An 18,320-nucleotide genomic window follows, 5' to 3' on the forward strand; every position below is an offset into this window, starting at 1 on the left:
GAAAGAAGAAATTGTGACTTCCACAAAGCAGTTTTGTACGCGTCAGTGTTGATTCTGCTCATTGTAGTTTCCAGATGCTCCACTCCAGTGGATGTGTCCAGATGTTGGACTGTTCCTTTCTCAGTGTAGAACAATGTGTGTGAGAGCCATGTAATGTCCATGTTTGATGCTGAAAGAGACGGTGCTGCTCTGACCCCCCTCCTCCTTTCAGGGTGGAGCCTGCTGGAGAACGATGGCTGACACCAGGGCTGAGGAAGTGTGAGTGTGTTCTTCATCTGATTCATGACATCCAGCCATCGTCACACTGTCACATCACTCATTGATCAAAGTGAACAGATGATAGATCAATAACTGCAGCTGGACTGTGTTTGTTCTCTCCTTCAGATTCCTGTCAACTCACAATCGACACAAACACAGTGAGCAGAGTCCTGAAACTGTCTGACAACAACAGGAAGGTGACACATGTGGAGAAGGTTCAGTCATATCCTGATCATCCAGACAGGTTTGATGGCAGGCCTCAGCTGCTGTGTAGAAATGTTCTGACTGGTCGCTGTTACTGGGAGGTCGAGTGGAGAGGAGACGTTTCTATATCAGTGAGTTACAGAGGAATCGGGAGAGGAGGAGACAGTGTGTTTGGATGGAATGATCAGTCCTGGAGTCTGAGCTGCTATGATTCAAGTTTCTTTGTCTGGCACAATAACAGAAGAACAATCATCACCTCCTCTTCCTCTTCCTCTTCCTCCTCTTCCTCCTCCTCCTCCTCTGTCTGTAACAGAGCAGCAGTGTATGTGGACCGTCCTGCTGGCACTCTGTCCTTCTACAGAGTCTCCTCTGACACACTGATCCACCTCCACACCTTCAGTACCACATTCACTGAAGAACCTCTGCATCCTGGATTTGCAGTCTGGTTCAGTTCACCTGGTTCCTCAGTGTCTCTGTGCTGAGTATACAGAGCGTCCTCCTGTCAGAGAATCATTGTTGAACAGATAGTTCAGTCTGTTCATGTCTGTCTCTTTCTCTCAGAAACACCTTTTCAGATTCATGGATTCAGTCAGTTTCTGTTTGAAACTCTTCTGAATGATTCCTTGGAAACTTCTTCCTCTTCCAGTCCTTTAAAGATGGAAGCTTCCATTCTTCCAGGATGTTGTTTTTCTGTGTGTTTCCAGTCAAAGCTTCACACTGAGTATCAGCAGGTTGTGTTTCTCTGCAGCTCACTTCCACCCAGCCCATTCAGTTGATGTCAGCTGCAGTTAGTTTGCTGCACATGTGACAAACACGATGAGGGGAGAAGAAGAAAAGCACGAGTTAGCAGCTGTTAACTGCTGTTTATTTCTATAATGAATATTTTTCATTGAAAAAAACAAAACAACCAAAATCATGACTCAGCATATGTGAACAGGGAATATTTTCAAATACAGAAAATATCACATTTCTGAAGAAATATACATTATTATACACATAAATATAAGATGAAATGTACCTCCATTAATAGAAATGTACAGTATTATGGTAATATATTCTGTTCCGGCACTTAAACTGATCCACTGGAGAAGTTTACTCATATCAAAATAAAACTAACAAACAGAAATAATTAAAAATGTATTTGAAACTTTGGGAGTCTTTGCTTGTTTGTCTTTGACGATTATTTCTTTGGGAAGCTTTTATTTTATGTCCTCACCGGAAGTGATATCTAATTGCATCTCTGCTAACTTAAAGACCTCATGACACCTGGAGACGACCTTTTTTTGTTTAGTCTGAAATAACTATTATTTTCGAGTTGAAATACATTATTGTGAGGTAAGGTGATAGCTGTTTCTTCAGCTCTAAAGAAGGAAAGGAACAAACGCCTTAATGACCTCCAAATAAAACTTAAAAAGCTAGAGTTGGGACACAAACTCAACCAGAACCCTAGTGCAGAAGGGGAAATAAAAAAGATTAGGAATGAAATAAATAATATAATTGAAACAGAGATTCAAAAGAAATTAATGTTCACTAAACAAAAATACTACGAAGGTGGAGGCAAATATACCAAACTACTGGCTTATAAACTTAAAAAACAAGAGGCAGAATCTTCCATTTTTAAAATTAGGGACCCCAAAACAAAACATATTCTACAAGAGCCAACAGAAATTAGAAGCTGCTTTAAGGATTATTATGCAAAATTGTATTCTCAACCACAAGTCGATAATGATGACAGATTAATCTCTATGGTCCACGTACTTGAGATACCGTCCGTGTGGGAAGACCAAAATTCAAACTTGAAGCTACCTATCTCAACATAGGAAATCACATCAGCTATTGGTAGATTAAAGGCTAATAAATCCCCAGGCGCTGATGGATTTACATCAGAATGGTATAAAAATCTTAAAGGGTCATTGACACCCATCTTATTAAAGACATTTAATTGGGTTATAGAGAAGGGTGAAATCCCCCCGTCTTGGAGGGAGGCCATAATTTCGGTTATACCCAAGGCGGGGAAAGACAAGCTCAACTGTTCTAATTACAGACCAATTAGTGTACTCAATATTTATTATTAACTATTTGCTTCTATTATTGCCAAAAGATTGGAGACAATCTTACCGAGTGTAATAAATCTAGACCAAACAGGCTTTGTGACGACACATCAGACCCATGATAACATTAGACGTTCACTGCAAATTATCAGACACATAAACCAAAATAAAATAGCGGCCATGCTCATTAGCATAGATGGTCGTAAAGCGTTCGATTCTGTCCGTTGGAAATTTCTGTTCGCAGTTATGAAGAAATTTGGTTTTAATTCTCAATTAATTCAGACTCTAGAGGCTCTCTATACCAAACCCAGAGCCAGACTAAAAATCAATGGGGTGCTTAGTGACACATTTCAACTGGAGAGATCCACTAGGCAAGGATGCCCATTGAGCCCCCTGTTATTTGCCCTTTTTATAGAACCTTTAGCGCAATGGATAAGACAAAATAACTCAATCACAGGTGTTCAACTGGGTTTAAAGGAACAGAAATTGGCCCTTTTTGCGGACGATGTCCTCAATTACCTTACTGATCCCACAAACTCCCTACCAAGTTTAATGTTGGTCTTAGAAGAATATGGGTCCTTTTCAGGTTACAGTATAAATACACAGAAAACCCAGGTGTTAAAATTCCATTATGCGCCTCCATACTCCCTCCATTCAAGATATCAGCTTGACTGGGACAAGGAGTCCATTAAATATCTTGGTATCACCATACCCTCAGACCTATCCAAATTACAAGATACTAACTATGGTCCCCTCAGGGCAATCATTATAGATGACATAAATCGATGGAGCCGGATTCCTTATCTAAATACCTATTCACGCATAGATATAATCAAAATGAACATATTGCCACGATTTCTGTATGTATTCCAATCTATACCCATAGAGAAACCCAACCACTACTTCATAGAATGGGATAAACTTCTTGCAAGATTTATTTGGGCAGGGAAAAAACCCAGAGTGAGATTTAAAACACTCCAGCTACCCAAGGATAGGGGAGGACTTGCCCTCCCCAGTCTTTGTGATTATTATAAGGCTGCCCAACTTAGATTTCTGGTAGGATGGTGCACTCCTAGCTATGAGTCAAGATGGAAGGAAATTGAATGCTCCTTGAGTAAGAAATACCCTCTCAGTATGCTAATAGGGGATTGTTCTCTGGTTAACCAAATCACAGATTTGGGGAACCCCTGGATCACTTGTTCACTGGAGATTTGGAATAATGTGACCCAAAAACATAACATGAGACAAAAGATGGGTATCCTTAAATGGTTTGCATATGACTCAAGCTTTACACCTAGTGTTTATGACAAGCAGTTCCTTGTTTGGACTGATAAAGGCCTTACAACATACAGTTCACTGGTCAATGACCAAGGACAGGTGTATAGCTTCCAGCATTTGAAAGATACATATGGGCTAGAGAATCAGGATTTTTTCAGGTATTTGCAAATCAGGGACTATATATGCAAAAAATTCCCCAAAAAAGAGAGAGAACCAGGTAACAAAATGATAGATATGTTTCTGGAAGCAGTAAAGGGTTTCAAATGTAAAAAGATTATCTCCAGACTTTATGCTTCTATTATATCTATGACAAGAAACAACACAATGTTAATTAAGTCAAGATGGGAAAAGGAGACTAACTTAGTATTAACTCAGGAGGAATGGGAGAGGATATGTTCTTATCAATGGAAAACATCAAGCTCCCCCCAATGGAGATTCTATAGTTGGAAAAATATTATCAGATTCTTTTGCACACCGGCCCAGAAAGCTAGTTTCTCCACACAAACAAACTGTTGGAGATGCTGTGGTTGTAATCGTGCAGATCATTACCACATTTTTTGGGACTGTCCCTCCATGGCTCCCTTCTGGCAAGATGTCCATGGTGACCTGCAAGAGGCGCTACGCATGGAAATCAACCTGGACTTTAAAACCATGTACTTATGTGATCTTGAGGAACTGGACTGTGGTAAAGTGGTGAAATACCTGCTGAGGGTTTTGCTGGTGGCGGCTAAGAAGGCCATAACAAGAAAATGGCTTCAGAGAGACCCACCTAGTCTGGATGAATGGCTAGATGTGGTGTATGAAATGTTTAAAATGGAAAGGATTACCTATGCAATGAAAAACCAACAAGATAAGTTTAATGATGACTGGATGATTTGGCTGTACTTTGTGGCACATAAGAGACCAGATTTTCTGTAAAGATTTATGTTAAAGATTGCTTTTGCTTTTCCTCCTCAGAATGAAAATATTTACTTTTATATAACTCCCCTGGTTCCTTTTTGTTATGTTATTCTTGTGTGTACAATATGCTTTCTTAAAAAAGAAATATCAATAAAAATTTAAATTACAAAAAAAAGAAATACATTATTGTGATAAATATGCCCGGTTCTCTGTTATTTTCGAAATTTGAACGCACGCCACTGAAATCCACAGGCCAGTGTCCCGCCAACGTTCCAACATAAAAATGACGTATGCTCCGGAACGTCTGCTTCCTCCTCCTCTCTCCTCTCGCACACTTTAGACTGTTCGCGGCAGCACACCGACTCATCTACCACTGGAATTGGCTCACACCTCCCACAAGAACACCTAAAATATAACAGATAAAGGCAAGGGGCTTGAAATAATCTTACAATTGTCACAGAACTTTACAAAGTGTCAATGTCGTGGGTTGATTCACATGAAAAGCCGAAGTAGAACAAGCCTCATCGCGGAAGGATGGCCACTGGTCAGGAGCTAGGCTATAGCACAGTGGCGGCTGGTGATTCAATTTGTTGGGGGGGGGGCGCAGTTGCGCGTGACGGGTCAAATAGCACCTCACAATCAGAACACAACACACAAATTCTAAAAATCACCTAAACTAGACCATTGTTCAAGTATTAATACAATTAGAGAGATACTTTGGATATTGTTGACCTTAAATAAAGAGTTTTGGGACAGAATAGATAAAAAAATATAGGCTACTGTAATTAGAATAGACCACAAGTTACACCATCTAAACACCAGTCAACTAGATAATTGTTAAACTATCAATACAGTTAGAGACAGACATTGGGTTGATCAAAAATGAAGAGTTTTTGGGCAGAATAGATTCAGAAAGTAGGCTACTTTAATGAAAATAGACCATATGTTATACCATAACCACAACATAATAGTAGGGATGATGGTTCTATTCTATTGCAAAATGTACAAATATTCAGGAAAAACAAAGACCACATTAAAAGGTAGGTGTGTCTAATGTTTTGAGGACTAATATAGAAGACTGGATCAATTCTGATGTTTTTAAATGTGCTATATAAATAAAGCTGACTTGACTTGACTGCACTGAAAAATGGACAACAACTAATTTCTACATCAGAGACTCACCTCTGCAGCAATCCTACTGTCTGTGGTCTTCTTCCCCGAGAGCCCGGCGCTTCCTTGGATGCTTGCTTGATGGACGTGATTGATTCGATGAATTGTCCAATCATGTTAAGATTAAAAATAAGGAAAACTCTGCCATTGGTCTGGGCGCACAAAGCTGCGAACTAGAATAAATTTTTCATGCGCCAATGAAAAGCTGCCTCTGCTTGTTCGCGGTAAAAAAGTTTGCTAGCTCTCATAGACTCCAGTGTTACCGGCGACCACCTGGAGGAGGGCTTTATATCCAATAGCAAATAGCAAGCCTAGATTAAAGTCGAAAGCATTTAATGGTTGCTGGCAGTGGCATGTAGCCTACAGCAGAGTCTATCACACCACTGCACGAGTAAAAACGCAATGTACAAATGTATAATTAATTTCATATTTGTTATGGTTGATTCACGGGAGGGGCGGCGCTCTAGCGCCCTCTATTGACCAACCGCCACTGCTATAGCATATGACGCAGGGCAAACTGCTATAGTAGGCCTAATTGGTCATTTCAGCGCTCTCAAAAAAATAACATCACTAAATAAAGATGAAGACTGACAAGCACCGGGAAACAACAATGGCCCTTTGCGATCTGTAGGCTAGTAATGGTGACTATTTGGCTACTTCTGGGAGGTGAGGAGGCAGACTGCACACACACATGCTCGCTGGTACAAACACTGGGTGTGGATATTACAAAGTACAATATCTTACGGCGTGTTCATTGTCAGAAAAGTGAACAAGAAGGAAGTTACCTTTCCACGTGCTGTAGCCTGCCAAAATCCATAGGCATCCGACCGTCTGCCACAGCAGCACCACCAACAGTGCCTTCAGCCTTGCCATCCGAACTTTCCGTGGAACCGTGTTGCTCCAACTCATCCAGGTATGGCTCGTATCTATAGGGCATAACGCCCCTTACATTGTCCTCCAGCATTGGGTCGGACTCTGCCACTTCGAAAAATGTGTCAGGATCCGAGGATGAATTGGAGGAGTTGTCAGAATCCATGTTTTAGCTATGACAGGTGTCAGGATAGTCGTGTCGTGACAAAGGAGGCGTTCCGGAATGCACGTCATAGGTCACGTGACGGACTAATAGGAAGCTCGCCAGCAGATCGCAAAAATCGCACTTTTAAAAGTCCGTACAAACTCAATTTCTCTATCATAATGATTAAAACCAACTTCAAGTGACTATTTTGTATGAGTACTTTCAATGTGTTTATGTATATTACAGTATTTTCCACGTGTCACGAGGTCTTTAACAACATCTTTGCATCTGTCTCTATGCTTCTCTCTGGTGGCCATAAGCTGTAACTACACCCTCAGTCAGGATGAACATTGAAATGTGGGAAATCTTTCTAAAATGAGGTTTTATGATGGAAGAGAGCAGTCATATTAATATTTTAATAATATTCATATTTAGTTAATGCTGGAGTTTTACCACAGCTCACATTTCTTATCATTACTCAGTGAAGATGGAAAGTAGGAGCAGTTTCAAACCTGCACAGTAACTGGTACAAACCTTTAAGGATGAAACTTATGTACTTTGTCAGTTTGAATGTTTTACTGACAGCATTGTTGTCCCGGTGTCTGAAATGGAGGGAAATCTGTTAAAAGTCATTTTGTTCATATGATGAAGGCAGCCAGCTACAGTCTGCAGATTCAGTCTTTATGCTGTGAGTGTTGTGGAGAAAAGGAGTCGAATACGCGTCGGTCAGCCGTCCATTGGGGAGTTCATTTGAACAAACCGTCACAGCAAATATGCATACAGAATGTTCACAAAATGTCCGAAGAGTTCATTTTGCGACACCCTTTTATACTGTCTTATCATAACAAGCGTACGTGGGCCTCTCTGGAGGCGCCTAGCTTTGGCCGTAATAATAAACAAGCTCATTCTAACTATCAACAATATTCATATGAACCAGTCAACAAGGCACACGATGTAATTATGACATGTCAAGAGAAATGTCATTCTTCTCCCACATAGTCCCCCCTGAAATCACTTATCAGTGATTTAATAAAGAAATAATCTAAAATGAAAGAAAATCATCCCATATAGTTAATTAACATAATCAACACTCAATTATTCTACAATCTCAAACAAAGGGAACATTTTTGAATAAATGAAAAGGAATATATATGTACCCGAATCACATTCAATGATTAAATTCAACAATACAAATTTTAACATTGCCATCACACTTGTCCACTGTTCGCAGTGCATAGGAGCGAAAAACCCACCGGCTGCTACTTTCGTAACTCATGTTCTTATCTTGGGAAAACTCACCTACGGCCCCACCCCACTTGGCGACCGACCACTTTACCAAAGGTCGCACTCCGAACAGTTGACTAACACAACTGGCAATGGACACATTAGTGATCCGTTCTGATTGATAATACACATAGAATGAATACACCACCATCAAATCAATTAACCACAGTTTTGTACCAAGTACAATACATAAAATTATGGATTATCACACAACAAATAGTAATAAAATGCAATGTAATACAGCTCTCCAGTCTCGTCCCATCGCCCGTACTCTGGTGTCGTCTGCTTCTGGCCGAACATCCGTCCGGCTGGGTCTGGAACTGCTAAGCTAACTCTGGGAGGAGAGGTCGCCAGTACGTCACTCCCAATCAAAGAGATCTTCAGCATCTCTTCTCCCTATCAAACTATACTCGGTTCCACCCTCGAGGAAAGAATCTTGTGAACCGTCCGTTGGTAACCTCCATTCGTTGACCAGCTCTCCCATGCGTTGGTCCTCAGACCTGGTCTCGCATGGTCATCTGCCTCCTGATTCCTTCCACTGTTCGTTTGAACATCACTTGCAGCAACTATCTTCTCAGAATAGTATAATAATAATCAATTACATTTGTAAAGCACTTTTCATTTCATACGGAATCTCAAAGTGCTATGCTGATGGTGGCAGACTACTGTATTGTAGCCACAGCTGTGGGAGGAAGCCGGAGTACCCAGAGAGAACCCACGCATACACGGGGAGAACATGCAAACTCCACACAGAAAGGCCCCAGCTGGGTGTTGAACCTGGAACCTTCTTGCTATGAGGCAACAGTGCTAACCACCACACCACCGTGCAGCCCACCAATAGGGAAACCATTCTCACTATCAACAATATTGCTATTCCCGCTTTAAATGTCATCGCTCCCCCTTCTCCCAAAATCCCAAACAGAGACCAGTCCACCACCGTTCACCTCCACCAGCATCCCACGTCAGCTCCTCTCTCCGTTTTCTGAACTCCTTCACGGCCGTTGTAAACGTCCCATCAGCTGCAGTGTTCCCGGGTATAAATGTACAACATTTTTTCCCCAACCATATGGCAAACACCACTTTTCCCTTCGAATATCCATTCTAAAACTTGTCTGTTCTACCAAGCCATCATACTCGTCTCATGTAGTTGTTCTCCAAAGCCTGCAAACCCTTCACTCGTGTAGTTAAGAATTCTCTGTTGGTTGTAGTATATGTAATTAATCCACGGCAAAATAGACTCAAATCCAGCTGTAATCTCACTGCGTGCTTTGAACTCAAAAGGAATCCCTCTCGGCTGCCCTATTGCATCCAAGTAAACGTGCTTATCCCTGATGTAGTCACCACTAGATCTTTTAACTCTCCCTTTTTCCACATCCAAACCTCGCATCTCGTTTACCTTGTCCTACACTAACACAACTGATGTCTTCCTCCTCACCAGTGCCCAAAGACCTATCCACCTGTTGGGTAACACATTTAACAAAACATAATCTCCACACATCCAGTAACTCTCAGCTATTGGGTGTGTCTTAGCCCCAAAAAGATATAGCGTTAAAATTATCGTTTCTATATTTTCACATTATTGGTCCAAATAAATAAATCCTAATAAATATTGGTTTCATATTTGCGTGTGGAAACCAAGATAAAACCCATGCGACATTGCATTTAACAGTAGTATTACCTACGTGAGTTCCAAAAGCATTCAACCTCACCATCGTAATCTACTCTATAATCCGTCGGAGGCCCATCCTGTGATGTACTAAGATTAAATCCAGCACAAGAAGACTCCAATTTGTGGCCCTTCCTTATTTTGAAAACAACTATGTAATTTATTTGGCCCAAACATCAATCTGCACTTAATACCACACATAGGAAACAATAACCATTTATCCTCTTCCGACGTGAACTTACCTTCTCTGCATTCCCGTTGCCAGACCACTGCACAAGGTGTGTGGCTCTGGAACGACAACAGGCGATGCTCCTGGAGCGTCTGCGCATATGAGACCCTCCGTCGCTGTCAGTTCCCTCGTAGTGTACCATGCCCATCTATACCACATACTCTGTGCTGCCTTAAACCATCCTCCACAGTTACACTGTTTTCCTGACTCTACCTCTGCATGTACACACCGTCTGTTCTTGGATTAACATGATTATTCTGTCCTGTAGTGCTAATGGTATCAAGTCCCCCTAGACTTTCATGAGAAATCTTTCTATTCTTACAACTATTGTGAACAACTACTTCTGGCCCGAAGACAACATGATCTTACCAGATTGCCCCTTCGTTGTGGCGTCCGGAGGCGATGATCTGGTCGTCTCCTCCTCCGGACCCATGATGCTTAACCGATACCTCTTCACGACTAGCTCTAGTGTGTATTGCTGGCAAAGTTCGTGGCGTGGCATGGTCTGAGTGGGTGTGTATTGTTGCATCATACTCATCTGACCCAGGCTGGCTACTTCCCCTGCGGGGTGGCTTCCTCACGGGACCCTTCCAGCCTCTCCTGTTTGCGGGATCCCGTCCAACATCTCCAGGCTTCGTTCTCCTGAGCCCATGCTGTCGGCCAACACCCACACCTGGATGCTCATTAGTATCAGAAATCTTAACCTCTTCCTTTTGTTCATCCTTTCCCTCGGACCCAACTCCGACTGTGTCTTTAGTCTGAACCTTAGTGCAGTGATTCAAATGGTACCATGTGTTGCTACCTTCCATTCGAACTGCTGTTGGCGTTGCTCGCACCACTGCGTACGGCCCTTTTCGTCTTGGCTCAGGCCACTTCCTCCGGAACACTTTGATGTGCACCTGGCATCACTGACCTCTCAACCGGATGTTCGAGACTCACGTCTCTGGACTCCTCCTGTAGATTGTTCTGTGGATTGCAGATAATTGCTTCATGTAAGCCGTCCACTCTGTTCGCAACTGCTCAAGTGGGGGCCCTTTAAATGGACCTCTCAACTGAGGTGCCGGCATGGGTCGACCCGTTAGCATTTTATGCGGTGTTAGTGCGTGACTCTCTGAGTCTGCATACGATAGCTCATTAGTGCAAGCGGCAAAGCATCCAGTTTAGTTTAGTTGAAGCACAGATTCAATTCAATTTCACTTTCCAGGTTCCATTGATCCTCTTACCCATCCCTTGACTCTGGATGATAAACGGCCCCACAGCGCTGCTTGATTCGCGGCTGCTGCAGAATGCCTCTTGCACTGTTCTAAACAAACACTTAACCATTATTTGAGCTAATCTCTGATGGAATGACAAACAGATGAATCAATTCTCTTACCAAAAAGAATTTTTACGACTATTTATCCAATATGTATGACCAATATCCTTGTGGTGGCGTGACCTCTGGCTCCAGTGACACCATAGTTGCCAAAACAGCAAGCTGGCACTTTGACGCTACTTTCGCTGCTTCATCCGCCGCGTTATTACCTTTACCGACCATTTCGTTACCTTTACGCTTATTTGACACTTTGTCACTGCCAGCTTTGCGAGGAGCATCATGACTGTAATCAGCTCCTTCATTTGGACCTCCTGTCGCACTGGACTTGCATCTGACCTCCTGAACCCTCTCTGCTTCGAAACTGCTTCAAACAAATAGCAAATATCATGAGCATATGTAGAATCTGTGTACACATTCATAACCTTACCTTCCACCAGTCAACATGCTTCCGTTAATGCCTTCAGTTCAGCCAACTGTGCCGAACATGGCTGTTCACACTTCTCAGCCTTCACGAAGTTTTCCACCTTCCTGTTTCACAACTGCAAAACCTGCATGATTACCCAAATGATCTCCAAACAGGATCCATACACAACATAAGTGACGTCAACCTGCACAAGTGAAGTTGCTTCTAAGTCAGGTCTCAGTTTAATGTATCTCACAGCTTCTGCCACACGCTCATGTGGTTCTCCTCCAAACTCACGTGGAATGACATCCGCAGGATCCGATGTAGTACACTTCTGTATTCTCACATCTGGACGTGTCAAAAGATGCACAACCTGCAAACATCCTGTCCGAGTCACAACATACCTACTATGATTTATTAGTTCTGAAATCTTATGGTGTCTATTGGAGACATAAGAACAATGGCTTCTAATAGTCTAGTGTTGCCCGTTTTGGATGCCTTCTGCTAATTTTGTTTCAAACTTTCAGAGGCTAACTTAGCCTCGTTTGTCCTCTCCAGTTGTACTTTCAACCTTTGAACTGTGGATTTTCCATGATTCCTTACAGAGGAAGCAAATTTTATTGCATAATCCTCCCAAAAGAAGATCATACTTGTTTTATTTTAATTTATTAATACATTTATTTAGGACATGGCGCTTTACTTACTCCCTCCACGTGGGATGGAGAGATATCAGTAGTTCCCTATGGGATCCATAGATACTCTAATTTAGGCTACAATGCTAAAATTTAAATTCGAAACTTTGTTTTGTTTAAATTTTAGAAATATTGCAATAGTGACATTAAGTTTCTAAATTTGAAATTAAGTTTTGTAATAATGACACATATTTAAATTTAAGTTTTAGAAATTTTGTAATAGTGACACACCTGAGGGTGGTTTTTAAACCCTTGAGTACGTCTGATGTAAGTGTACTTCTTACCTCTATATGTCAATGCAAGCAAATACTGGGATTCCTCTGCCAGAGGAACGCCATGGACCTGCCGGGCCACTTGCTCCGCCCCGCAGGGACTGGCCATGGTCCTGCCGAACACTCGGGTTTCTCGGTGCTCTTGGACAGCTGTAAACAAAGTGTTCCCTCTGGCCACAGGCCCAACATGCTCCCGAGGACCTTCGTCCTCCAGGTGCACCTCTTCTTGACCTTTGACAGGGTCGACGATGGACTTGCCCCTGTGAACGTTGTGTGTGTGATGGCTGTTCAGCGGCCCCCACTGTCATGGCCTCATTTTGTCCTTCTTGCAGTTCTAACTGCAACCGTGCAAGTTCCCTTTGCATATCCTTCTTCTGCTTCTTCCGTTTCAGTTCTTTTCTGTATTTGTTTACTGCATGCACCACGTGGTCTCGGAATTGCCCATGTGCCTCCCCTGAACTGGGGCAGGCAGAGCCTCTTTGATGGAAACTCTGAACAATGTCACCCAAGCTGGGCTCTTCTCGACTTCTCCCTCAGACTCTTGTCTCCATTTCTTCAATTGCTGTGCAATGTACACAACCGGACTCTCTGTTCCTGACAGTGGCTCCCCCTTTAATGCTTCGAGGTCCACTCCCACAGGAAACTCAGCTCGTAACGCTCTCCAGAGTGCAGCTCGATATGCATTAAAATCAGTTCCATCAGCTCGGTGGCTTAACATCCAATCATTCTCACTGTGTCTCAAAATGCCCTCCATGGTAGAAGTTCCAAAACACAGTGCCCACACTGCTTTAATGTGTCCCACAGTCAACAGTTTATGACATCAGTTTCCTGCTGACGCTGTGTGTGACATCAGTTACCTGCTGTGTGTATGACAGTTTCTTGTTTAAAAGCTCTTATCCATTTGCTTGCACCTATGTGAACATCCGGCAATCGAGCAACCAGCCCCCCTAGGTCGAGCATCTGCCACGGCACATACTGTCCCTGCGTCATTTCTATCAAACTCGCTGCTGACGCTGTTGGACTCTTATGTTCATCAGAAGATGCCTTTTGAACTGGAGGTGCCAGTTCTGGTGTTTTGATATTGTGGGAGCTGTCCCTTTGCCTGATCTGAATTACAGACGGCGTCTGGCTCAGGAGCTCCATGACTGCTTGATGTAGCTATTTGTGGTTCTGGACGTTCATGAGATATTTTGTGATTTTTCATTTCAGAATCTCCTTGTATGTTTACTGCTCCTGGCAGTGTTGGATATAGCTCTGCATTTTCAAAGAAATGTAAAACTGTTAATGCTATACTATTATTGCTAATGTTAATGTTTGCTAACCAATGCCAATTGATGTTAGCTTCCTAGCCGTTGCTAATAAATGCTAACCTATTGCTAATTAAGATTTAAACCAATATTTGCCTTATTGCTCTTGCTAATAAATGCTAATTATGGCTAACGAAATGCTAACTATTGCTTATCAATGCTACTTATTGCTAATCAATGATAATTATCGCTAACCAATGCTAGTGATTGCTAACCAATGCTAGTTATTGCTAATAAATACTAGCTGCATTACTAATGCTACCCAATGTTAATTTATTGCTAATTGAAAGCTCAGTTAATGCTTACTCTGAAGTGACTCAGGCTAAAGGCGTTGCCCCAACTTTTGCTCACATCCGGATGCTTCCGATCCAATCCATACACAATGCCTCTCCACCAACCCAGATGATACAATGCACGTCACAGCTACGTCAATTCTGACCAATGACATGAAAATTTTTTGACCAATGAAATCTGAACACACCTCTAAATCTACCCAATCAAATATGAACACACCACTAAGCCTGCTTCCCAGGCTGTTATTAACTCCTCCCAAACATAACAATTGAACCACACCCCAACTCAAAATGGCGTTTGTCACACTTTTGTAACAAGTTAAGAAAGAGGAAGAAATACAATCTGTCCAGCCGTGGGCAGGGAGAAATACAAACAATACAGAAATAACAATTGCACTATTCTTCACCTCAAAATGGCGCTTGTTAAGAAAGAGAAAGAGATACAATTTAACACGCTGTGGACGGACCAAGTACAGACCAAAAGATACAGAAACCCTGCATAAGCAAAAACTTTCTTTATCAGGAATGTCAACATTCACGTCGAATGACGTGATGAATCAAATGGCCTAGGGACAGAACCTCTTCCCTAGAATTGCGAAACCAACATTTACTCGACTGATAACAACTCCGCAATTAGCACATTACCTAAAGAAACCTAATAATTATTACAGTTCAACCATAAAGTGCCCCTGGAAGACACAAGGAAAGAAAATGTGATCACACACGAACATTTGTGAACGCGCAGGAACAGCACAAAAATGCCAAGGACAGAGCAGCGTGCACGCGCAGCACCTCGCTCTCACCCCTGAAATCCAAACACCTTCACTAGCCTGTTGAAAATAGACTTTAGAAACTTAACACAAATCCCAGCGGTATTCAATAATAATAAGATGCACTCAACCAAAATACACAATATTAAAGAAATCAGCACACAGCGTTTAAAAATCACAGCTCATCACTGTAACAACACCTTATTTCAACAAACTATCAATGCGGCAACTATAACAATGAAGCAAATCTGAGTGTCTCATGTGTTAACTCAAAATGATTAAAAAAAAAAAAAAATACTCAAAAGTCAAGGGATGAGATGAGTTGGGTTAGAACCTTGATTTATCACACAAAATAACTTTTTTCTTTTCTTAGATTCACATAAAACAGCAGGATTTCACACACATTGACAGACAAAGACAGGTCACACACACCAAGTCAGTCGATCAGAGTTTCGTGTCAGTCACCGTTCAAATCTTCACTGTTTTAAATTATCAGTTTCTTTCATTTAGACTTTTAATTTCTCAGGAGATATTGGTGTAGGCAATATATGAAATGCAAACTGTGTTTTCTCTACAAGCCTTGTGATATGGTCTCTGACCAATGCAACAGATGCTGACGTATACTTTATCAGCCTCGCTGTGACCTCTTATAATAATCTCCTGTGGCCAATTCATGAACGAATTTGAATTTTATACTCAAAATGTCTTTATACTGAGGTCTCGGATAACTCCAAAGAGTTCTAAGCAGATATAAACATATATTTAAAATGTGCCCCTTCTAGAACTGGATTTTTTCATTTCAGAGTTTTCTTGAAAGTCTTATTGATCCAACCGTCAAACTTTTATGTTCGCAAGTCAATCAATTATCAGTATTCGTCTACTCCTTGACTAGTGAAAATGATTTCCACATATATTTATAGTATAATGTACCCCGTACTCCCGTCAGTATTCCTTCCCCCAATGCATTGAAGGATGGCTGATAGGTGCAAGAGACACCATTGGCGATTGCTCAACAACCTACCCGCTTCTTTAAAGCTTATTCATTAATCCAGTTTGAATTCACCCGATTCATTACGTGCCGGAGCGTAGCGACTAGCCCTTCTAAATTACCACAAAAATACAACAACACAATAGCCAGACCAACTGCTCACAGCTGTCTGCTTTTACAAAACACATAAGCTGCTGTTTACCCAATTTTATCTCAATTCAAACTGGCACCTCTTGGCCCAAAATTTCCAAAACAATTTCAACAGCCCCCCTGCGCGAGGTAAACCATGAAATGCTTACCGAAGCAGAATCCGTCCTCTTTCTACTGTTCTTTTGATTTGGGGAAGCCGGAAAAAGCCGTCAGCTGTGCTCCACCAACAGAAATCCACTGCGTGATGGTAGGACAAAGATCCAACCTGCCGGCTCTCACAGCTGATGTCGGGGCACAGAAGACACGCTCCGCCGGGATCCAGCTGCAAAATCTCACGAATTCGGGGTCACCATTATGTTGTGGAGAAAAGGAGTCGAATACGCGTCGGTCAGCCGTCCATTGGGGAGTTTATTTGAACAAACCGTCACAGCAAATATGCATACAGAATGTTCACAAAATGTCCGAAGAGTTCATTTTGCGACACCCTTTTATACTTGTCTTATCATAACAAGCGTACGTGGCCCTCTCTGGAGGCGCCTAGCTTTGGCCGTAATAATAAACAAGCTCATTCTAACTATCAACAATATTCATAAGAACCAGTAAACAAGGCACACGATGTAATTATGACATGTCAAGAGAAATGTCATGACATTCTTCTCCCACATGAGCAGGGCGTTTCTGCCCTCTAGTGGCCACAAATGGCATCTACAGAAAAGGTAAAACTGGAGATGTTACAAATGACTGACACTTCCGGTGGTACCTTTCACAATAAAATGCTATTAACAGACGTAATATAAAGCTGTTTGATCTGATAACATCGGAAACTTGTTTTACTCAGGAGTGACTGAATGTAAATAAGTTGGTGGCCTCTTTGTGTGAAAGGCGCAGGTTTTTTCTTCAAGTGTAAACTAAGTTACAGTTAACGCTAGCTAGTTAGCAGCAGTTAGCTAGCATCTTTGTTAGCTACGGTTCTATTTAGTTTAAAGGTTAAGTAGAGAATGAGTGAATGTGGTGCTAAAACGTGGCTACATGTGACAGTAAATTTAAACAGAGCAGACTTTATAGTTCTCGCTGTACCATGGTACTGGTGATCTGACTTCCGGTTAAATCATGAAGCATTGATTGATGTAGCTGTGCGGTTTAACCGCTAGAGGGCAGTAATAACGGCCGTTTCATTTCCCAGCGCTTCTTCACGGCAGATATGAATGAATAAACACACACAATAAGGTCTGTGGAACACAAACATGATGCACTTCTCGACTGTAACATGTGTTTAGGTAGAATTAAGACTCTTCTGAGGCTCCAACAACTTTCTGCTTTCAGCCTTTCTGCTGCACAGGATGTAGAAGCTGCAAACTTTCCTGAAAAACCTTGTTTTTAAAATGGAATTATTATTTTTCAGTGCTTTTGACAGTTCTGACTCTTTGAATATAAGGTCACTCAGACTGTTCGGCTCTTTTCCCCGCCGAAGAGGGAGCCAGGAAGACAACAGACGTGGTTACAACTCAAGCTTGGGCTTTTATTTTGCTTTGTATTTTCTCTTCAATAAAGCAGTTACAGCACCAGCAGCAGGTTATAAACCTGAAACAAAGCAAATGTGTCCTATAATTTCCATCTAAATATAAATACAATATAGAAATATAATATGAATAAGTATAAATATAGCCACACAATATCCATAAGCTATGCAAATAACTCAAGAGCATTCATAAAGCACCAGCATTAAGCATAGAAGTAATTCACATAAATATAAAATGTGCCTTTAAACCACAACAAGTTACTCCACTATAAATGTAGACAATAGAAATGCATGCAGGCAATTTAGATGAGCACCAATAACCCAAAACTCTACATTACTCAAAAGATAGGCAACATTATACACAGCAGCTATTGAATTGTATACACAAACAATCACCATTGCATTACATACTACAGACATCCCAAGTTCCAAAAACTCATTTCAGGGAGATGACTCAGTCTCCTCTCCCCCTCTCCCCCTCTCCCCCTCTCTCTCCCCCTTAAAACAGTGCTTTTAACCTGTTTTTTCCTGAGTGTTCAACTGCTGCATCGTTACC

At 41.7% G+C, this 18,320-nt stretch overlaps 1 protein-coding gene across 2 annotated transcripts in view; it reads left to right on the forward strand.

Annotated features, from left to right (window-relative positions):
• Window positions 1-18,320, forward strand: part of LOC142385543 (protein NLRC3-like) — a 66,733-nt gene that overhangs the window by 12,176 nt on the left and 36,237 nt on the right. The window contains exons 10-11 of one of the 2 annotated variants that reach the window (XM_075472167.1): window positions 212-258; window positions 385-1,612. The exons of the other annotated variant lie outside the window; for it this stretch is intronic. Coding sequence (XP_075328282.1) covers window positions 212-258; window positions 385-944 — 607 coding nt within the window. The 3' untranslated portion in view covers window positions 945-1,612. Of the gene's footprint in view, window positions 1-211; window positions 259-384; window positions 1,613-18,320 lie in introns of those variants that run through there. 2 annotated transcript variants of the gene reach the window in all.

Source organism: Odontesthes bonariensis, chromosome 8 (genome assembly GCF_027942865.1).
Source record: "Odontesthes bonariensis isolate fOdoBon6 chromosome 8, fOdoBon6.hap1, whole genome shotgun sequence".
Classification (NCBI taxonomy): Eukaryota; Metazoa; Chordata; class Actinopteri; order Atheriniformes; family Atherinopsidae; genus Odontesthes; species Odontesthes bonariensis.